The following is an 8,016-nucleotide window of genomic DNA, read 5'->3' on the forward strand; positions in this document are numbered from 1 at the left end:
GCTTTAAATGCGTTTTGCAGATGTGGCCAACAGACTTCCAGATTGCGGCAAAAGTCAATAACGGGGCAATATTACTCTCTTTTATAATGGTTGTATATTCTGAGTAGCTGACGCTGTTTGTGTTCCCTCCCACTCCCCCATCCAGCATATCATCTACTTGGTGACATTTGCTATTTCACACATAATTCCCGATGTGTCAAAGAAAACCAAAAGCAAAATTAAACGGGAGAAGTATCTAATACAGACACTCCTGCATGAGAATCCTGTGAAAGCTATGAAGAAAAATATGGGGAGCATCGCCGACAAAATATTAAAAGGCGCAGATGGGACTTTCCGGCCTAAAACTGAATAGAGACATGACAGCCTGACAGTGCCTAACCAGTGGTGTGTGAATCTTTCTACCAAAACAAACAAACAAAGGGATCAGACCAAAGACTTGGTAGAACGTAATTGCAAAGGAAGAAGTGAATGCTCGTAAACAGAATGGACAAGCATTTCACCGTGGTTTTTGTTGACTGTTATAAAGGTGCTGTCCTAATCTAGACTTTTGTGGTGTGCCTTCCAGCTGTATGCCATTTGAAACCAAACCTCAGAAACCAAACCACTTGTCTTAAGAGGGACACGGCTTATTCGGACCAGTTTTGAGTACTTTGATTGCCTTCTCCAGCTTTCTCAAACTGGGTAGAAATGGACACTGTGGCAAGGAGGGGAAACAGGGCTGCGTACGCTGGCCTCAGCCTCGAGACCCCTCCGCTCAAATGTACAGTCTGCACAAAATGAATTTAAGCAAAATGACAATCCAAAGGTAAGGGGGGAAACCACTCTTGTGTTCCACAAAGCCTTAAGAGATATGTATACTGAAGGGAACGCAGTAATGTTCAGCCAGGAATGACCAGTGCAGTGGGGCAGCGACATGCCCCAGCTCCCCTGACAGCAGTGTTGCTGCTGCTCAATGGGGCAGGGCTGGGTGGCAGTGAAGGCAGCAGTAGAGCAAATCCAGTGTCTCCTTCCGACATTGGCCCAACCTGACTGCCATGCTGCCCCATCCCATTAAGGAGCAGCTGAACCACTGCTGTACAAGCAGCCACCTGGCCTTGCTTCCCTGCACTGGCTGCTCTTGCATTCAGCATAATATGAAGGGATTTGCATCCCAGTCAGAGCCGTACTGCCACTGGCACCTCTGCTGATTAGAAGAGCCACAGAAGAGAGGACACTTCAGACCTGCCTCCGTTTTTGCTTTGTGCTCTTCTAATTTCCCACCTCTCATTTCAACCTGAATGTCCCTAGAAGTCTCTGGCAAGTAGTTCACAGTGCTAGCAGACATTACTCTTTTGCTTCATGGATCTATAGCCATTCTTCTGTTTCACTGGAGTCCCAAGCTCATGTTGATTTCTGGAGAATGTCTGAGTGTACAGCTGCCATCTTAGCTTCAAAATGCAGAGTGGAAGATCTTGCACTGGTTTGTAGTTCAGACTATGGACTTGTCAGGCCTGATCAATGTAATGCATTACAAAAGGCACCACCGAGAAATATTAAATGGGATGAAGAAAGCCTTTTCAGTCATTCAGAATGTTGAACTAATATTCAAGTCCCAACTTCCAGACCAGGGGTCAGCAAACTCTTTTAGCAGGGGCCTGGTCCACTGTCCCTCAGACCTTGTGGGATGCCGGACTATATTTTGGGGGGGAAATAATGAATGAATTCCTATGCCCCACAAATAACCCAGAGATGCATTTTAAATAAAAGGGCACATTCTACTCATGCCAAAACACCAGGCAGGCCCCACAAATAACCCAGAGATGCATTTTAAATAAAAGGGCACATTCTACTCATGTAAAAACATGCTGATTTCTGGACCGTCTGCGGGCCGAATTTAGAAGGTGATTGGGCCAAATTCAGCCCCCCGGGCCTTAGTTTGCCTACCCATTTTCCAGACCATGGGAGCATTGTGCCTGTTGATCCAATACACAAACACTAACCCCTCACTTCACTTAAGTGAACATAAACATGGATATGCAGCCACATAGAAGAAGAGATATCTCCATGTGGCTGTGTATATAATAATTTGATTCAGGTAGGTGTGGGGTGAGTGTGTGTATCTACAAAAGCATGTGTGAATTCTGAGTTGGCCCAATACATTTTGCTGCTTGAGGTGAAGGACGAAATGGTACACCCACGTATTCTGTGTGCTGAAGGTGACCAGACTGGCAGTAGAAGTACATGACACACACAACTCTATCCTCCAACATCTCACCATTGAGCCTCAGCCTCATAATCTGCCACCTGAGGCAGCTGCCTCCTTGGGCCTAATGGTAGAGCTAGCCCTGATTCTAAAGAGGTCAATGAAGACAATAGTCTGGTGTGTAACTTGTGTCACCAGCAAAGGAATATTTAGAATGGGGTGCAGCTTATAGTGCTTTATCACCAGGGGTGCCAACCTGAATAAAATGTTTGGGTGTGTGTGGAGATAATCCCTGCCCCACAAAATTTATCACAAGATGTGGTGCACGCATTCCATTTGAATGGCAATGCCCATCAACTGGGGAGGAGCTCGAATATTTTATGGGGGGGACGGGACAAAGGGACCTCAGTCCCTAGGAGTTGGCTCCTATGTTTATCACTGTTTCAGGAACAACTGGCTGGTATTGTAGGAAGTACATTGGCTCACAGAGCATTGAAAGTCTTGGTGCCAATTGATTTTGCAAAGCTTTTGGCTGATCTAATAAAGATTACAAATAGAGGTACAATCGGTTTAGAATATTTGACAGTAATGACTGCTTTATTAAGTGGTTTTCCCGAGAATAGACGGATGTGTTGATGATGATGAAGTGTGCTGTGAAACTCTGACCACTGACAACCTGTTCTGACATTCGAATTAAGAGACTTACTCAAAAGATCTATTGTTTCACTGTGTTAATTGTGTATCAGCTATGAGGCAATGTGGCTAACTTTACATTTAATATGTATTAGGGGAGCCATAAGTGTTACTTATATATGATTATATATTATGAATACAGAGTTGCAGTTTTGAGTAATTGATTTTGTTTTAATCATGGTAACAGAAAAGAATATTGATGTAATGCTTGCATGTAGATAATCTTCTGTATTGCTGCTTCATTTTATCTCCCATCAATGCAACTTGACATATTTGTTATGTTGTATAATATGCGCGCACACCATAATGAATATGTTCTACTACAGATACCTCCAGTGAGGCCTGATGCAATCTTATGCTCAAAAGTACACATGCACATTTACTGGGAATAAGATTCCCTGAATACAACACAACCTATTTCTACTAGTATGCATGGGTAGAACTGTGATGAGAATATATAGCTTTTTTCAGATAGGGTATCAACAAAGAAAAATTAGATATCCATCCCAGGTTCAAATCCTGAACTGAAATGACAGTTTCTAGTATCCCATTTCATACCTTATCTGTCTCTTATTTTTTCCTATTTGCAGACTACTTTAGCTCTCCAAAATTCTGGATCATACCAAGTGTTATGCAGAGACTTACCATGAGGCATGATAATTAAAATTTCTACACTATAATGCATATATTTTGGTTGATGTCCAGTGCTAATTATACTCATGTTACTCTTGTCCATTAATTTCAATGGGTCTACTCTGGGTATGTCTTGGATCCCACCCTTTATTTGTACACCCACTTTACATAGATTTTAAAATTTCGGTTTCACCTATTCTGAAAACTGAAGTCATCATTTGAGTTCATAGATTTCAGGCTAAAATTTTACATTCAGCATCAAATAATTAGAGGTTCGTGTCTCAAGACTTGGTTGCTCAAATTGGTGTTTGTTTGAATTGATATGAAAGACTTCCTGTGCTGTTGGCTCTGTTATAGGTATTTATTGCATGCAAGGCATCACGTGATAATATTATCGCCATCAGGTGATGAGCACACATATGGAGATTTACCCTTTCTTTGGGAATATTGCCTGACATGGAAATCACTCTTCCCTGAGCAGCATTTTTACCATCCAGTAGTAGTTTATCCATAAGTTTCCCATAATACATACGAGTTCTTCTCCCCTTCCTAGGATTAACTCAATTAGTCTTTATCTACAATATTATATCTAGTGCATGAACCATGGGGCAGGATTCCCAAAAGATACATGAACAAAAGGGGTGTGAGCTTTTACCAGAAATCTACAGTCCTGCTTTTTGAATCTAGATTTATTGATCTGAACCATCCTGCTCTGTATCTTGAACTTTTTCTGCAGTCTCCTGCACACTTACCTGGGAGTGAATCCCATTTAACTCAATGGATCCTTACTTAAACCCATATAAGACTGCTCCGTCGGACAGTTTAAAAAAAACACACAACAACTTAGGTAGGCCAAATAATGATGCTAATGGGGGAAAATGTTTTTCTAATTACATCACTGCTACACAATAATTTTGAAATTGGAGGTTAAAAAGAAGAGCAACCAGTAAGTGGTATTATACACTTTACAGAGCTTCTATGCACCAGATTAAAAAGCCAACAAGACTTTTGGTACATGACCTAAAGAAATTAGAAAGAGTTTACGCAGGAATAAAGTTTGGAAGATTGTTTTGCGAATTATTACTTTCATTAGTTATATATTGGCTTTGGCTATAACCGTAACACAAGCTGTTTTGTCAACAACAGACAGTAACTGTGATAGCGATAAGTCCCAGGCGTCTCACAGCAAGAAGTGCTGGACCAGCATTTGGGGGAATCAAGCTGTGAATGAATATTTCAGAGGATTCCCCTGGCTTAATAGTATTTACTAAGAACATGTTCTCCGTACTTTTTCTGGTAATATTGACTATTATGTTCTGAACTGATTTTTTTCCTCTTCTTTTTATTTATTATCATTGTAATAAAGTTGATTTTATAATGTAACATTCTTAATACTGGCCTTTTTTAAAAAAAACAAAAAACCGACTGCAACACTGAATAATCTACCGATAAGTGTTATTGAGAGGGTGTTTATTTATGACTTTTGCTAGACTGTAAGTTTTCAATTATGCGAAACATTGAACACATAGTTCTACATACAAATGAATGCAATTTTCTTGAAAGAAACATAAAGTCTATAAATGATCTAAAGCCAGTGGAAGTCGTGGTGGTGGGAAAAAGCCATGGAGGCGTCTTCCTGGCACTGTAAGCCGCAGGACTTACGTGAGAAGTGCTAGAGGGGAGCAAGGCGGTGGTGAGGGTGATCCTATTTCGACACACTGGAATAGGACATTGGCAGCACCCCGGCCAATGTCCACAAAGCCCTGACCACTCCTCTGCCCTGCCCAGGTGTCCTAGGCCAGCTGGATACAGAATAAGTTGTGCCTAAGCCATGATTCACTGCTATTAGTAAATTGTCGTTTAATTGTAGCAATGAATCTACCACATTAAATTCATCCAAGCAGCAACTGTTCTTCCAGGGCTGAGGTGATCGGGTGGTGCATTCCCTTTTTTTATTGTTTAAATTGAACAAAATGTAAAATAGACCCTGTTGAGATGTATTGAGAGACGCAGGAGGGAGGGGTTGGGACAGCACTGTTTCCCCCCCACCCCCACACACACACACACTGGCATAGGGACTTTAATAGCACAGGAAGTGGCTTTAAGCTGTTTTTAAACAAGCTGAGCCCATTAGGAACCAACTTCTTCCTCTTCTCCCTTGACACATAGAGTGGCTGAGTGAATAAGCAGGCATGCTTATTTCCACAAATGTACAACTGGTGGTTGCTCTGCCCCCACTTTACGCAATCCAGTTCTTATACCCGAGTGGTCACAGGCTCCTGTTACTGCGACCCGCTACAAACATCTGGTGCAAGGATTCTGAATTAATAAGGGGTTGTTACACTAGAAATATTCCATGTAAATGAATGCAACTTGCAGTTCAGCAGCAGAGCTGCTTTTGACAAACTTCACTCCAGGAATTCTTTAATCAACCAGTTTTTTTGTAAAATATTCTGCCTGCTTAACACCGCCCTAGCTTGAATGACTCATATTTCATCAGCTGCAAACATGCAATATCCTCCCCACCCCCTCTTTCTCTTTCTCTTCCACATTTTACACTTCCTGCCTGCCTGAGAACTTGGGGGACAACTAGGATTTAGAGGCTGGCACTTAATCACCCGCATCCGTACTAATCTCACATGGGAATTGACAAATCACAGAAGAACCATCGTCTTCTTTTTTATTTCTTGTACTGGGAAAGCTGGAAAACAGGCAAGGGAGTTTTTAGCTCAGTGGTGCCTGAAGCCATATTGTGCCAAACACCTGTTGGAAGAATTATGGATTAGTAGCAACTAGTTATTACAGTAGAAAAACGCAGTGTAAAGGAAGATAAATGTTCCTTTAACAGCAGAGCTTTTTGGGGGAAAATTCAGCCATGTTAAATGTTAAAAATAGGTCTCATTTTTTATTTTATTTTTAGTATTCCCCTCTTCAAATGTAACTTTAAAATGTGGGCACTGGCGGAGGAAGAGGGTGGGGGGTGCGGTCCGCCCTGGGTCACCCTGGGGGGTGACATCGCTGTGCGTGCCCCCCCCACCTGCTGCACCCCCGGACGCTCGTCGAATGAGCGGATGGCAGCACCCCACCCTGACGCTCGCCGTGCGGCTAGTGGCACCCCCCACACTCGCCGCGTGGGCAGCAAGATGCTAGTGGCGGTGCTCACGACGCTCGCTGTGCGGATGGCGGGAGGCTAGTGGTGCCCCCCCCCGACGCTCACCCCCAGGCCAGCTAGCCCCGCCCCTGCACCGCTCCGGGTGCCAGAGCAGATAGCTCTGCCTCTGAATGTGGGTGTGGTCTTGGTCAATGACTTGTTCATGAGCTAAATAAGGTGGGATCTACACACATATAAAGGGATGCAAGTGGCCTGTGGGTTAAACCACAAAGCCTCGGACTTGCCAATCAGAAGGTCGGCGGTTCGAATCCCAGCGACAGGGTGAGCTCCTGTTGTCCCAGCGCCTGCCAACTTAGCAGTTCGAAAGTACAAAGTGCAAGTAGATAAATAGGTACCACTCCAGTGGGAAGGTAAACAGCATTTCCGTGCGCTGCTCTGGTTCGCCAGAAGCGGCTTAGTCATGCTGGACACATGGCCCGGAAGCTGTACGCCAGCTCCCTCGGCCAGTAAAGTGAGATGAGCGTCGCAACCCCAGAGTCGGTCACGACTGGACCTAATGGTCAGGGGTCCCTTTACCTTTACACACAAATAAAAACCATTCTGAAAAGGCTTTTTTTAAAAAACGTGTTTTTTTTAAAAACACACTGAATTTTCCATAAGGCTCACCATCACTATCTAGTGTCACATTGTATACTGCACTTAAAACACACTTAACACATTTTATTTGCAGTCATAGGATTCATTTTAGCTGAGGCTAGTGAAAGTATTTCTCAGTCTGCCGGAACATTTTGTAAATATATTTAAGGACTCCTATCATAGTAATTGTTTTATGCGAATGAGTCTTCTAGACCATCCACATTATGAATAGACACTGAGCAAGGTGGAGAAAGAAACACTTAATGAGGAAAATAAAGAATCTGTGCTATGCTCTCCTGCCATAACCTAAGCACATGGCTTCACTTGACTAGAACGTGTTTGATAAATTTATCTTTCCCACCCTGTCCCAAGTGCACAGGGTATGCCAGAATATAGCTCTCTCTAAGCATATCTTCATAATAACCCTGTGATTCAAACTGAGCAGGCATAGCAGACATTAAAAGATACCACCTTTAGTGGCTTTGGTCTCACAAACCCTGGAATCTTCTTGGTGATGGGTGGGTCAGAAATCATATAAACATGCAAGCAATTACCAGAGATGCTCAGGACCTCAAAAGTAGCCATGCCAAATGTGCATATGTGCATCTCCATTCATGTTGTCATGAACTGGCAGGACAATGGGGAGGAGGAAGAGGATCCCAGCAAGGAGTGTAGCCAGGACTGGGAAACACCGGGACAAGCTGGGGGTGGGAAAGGGGAGGTTGGTGTAGGAAGTACTCATGGGGTTGTAGCAGGAAAC

At 43.2% G+C, this 8,016-nt stretch overlaps 1 protein-coding gene across 3 annotated transcripts in view; it reads left to right on the forward strand.

The window, feature by feature from the left end:
• The window catches only part of ANO6 (anoctamin 6), a 69,089-nt gene extending 64,198 nt beyond the window's left edge, over window positions 1–4,891 (forward strand). For 2 of the 3 annotated variants that reach the window (XM_077934669.1, XM_077934670.1), the window contains exon 20: window positions 146–4,891. In XM_077934669.1, the coding sequence (XP_077790795.1) occupies window positions 146–352 (207 nt within the window). In that variant the 3' untranslated portion in view covers window positions 353–4,891. The remainder of the gene's footprint in view (window positions 1–145) is intronic. The other variant, XR_013394335.1, reaches the window with a different exon arrangement.
• Window positions 4,892–8,016: the final 3,125 nt, after the last annotated feature.

The sequence above is a fragment of the Podarcis muralis genome, chromosome 10, assembly GCF_964188315.1.
Source record: "Podarcis muralis chromosome 10, rPodMur119.hap1.1, whole genome shotgun sequence".
In the NCBI taxonomy this organism is placed as follows: domain Eukaryota; kingdom Metazoa; phylum Chordata; class Lepidosauria; order Squamata; family Lacertidae; genus Podarcis; species Podarcis muralis.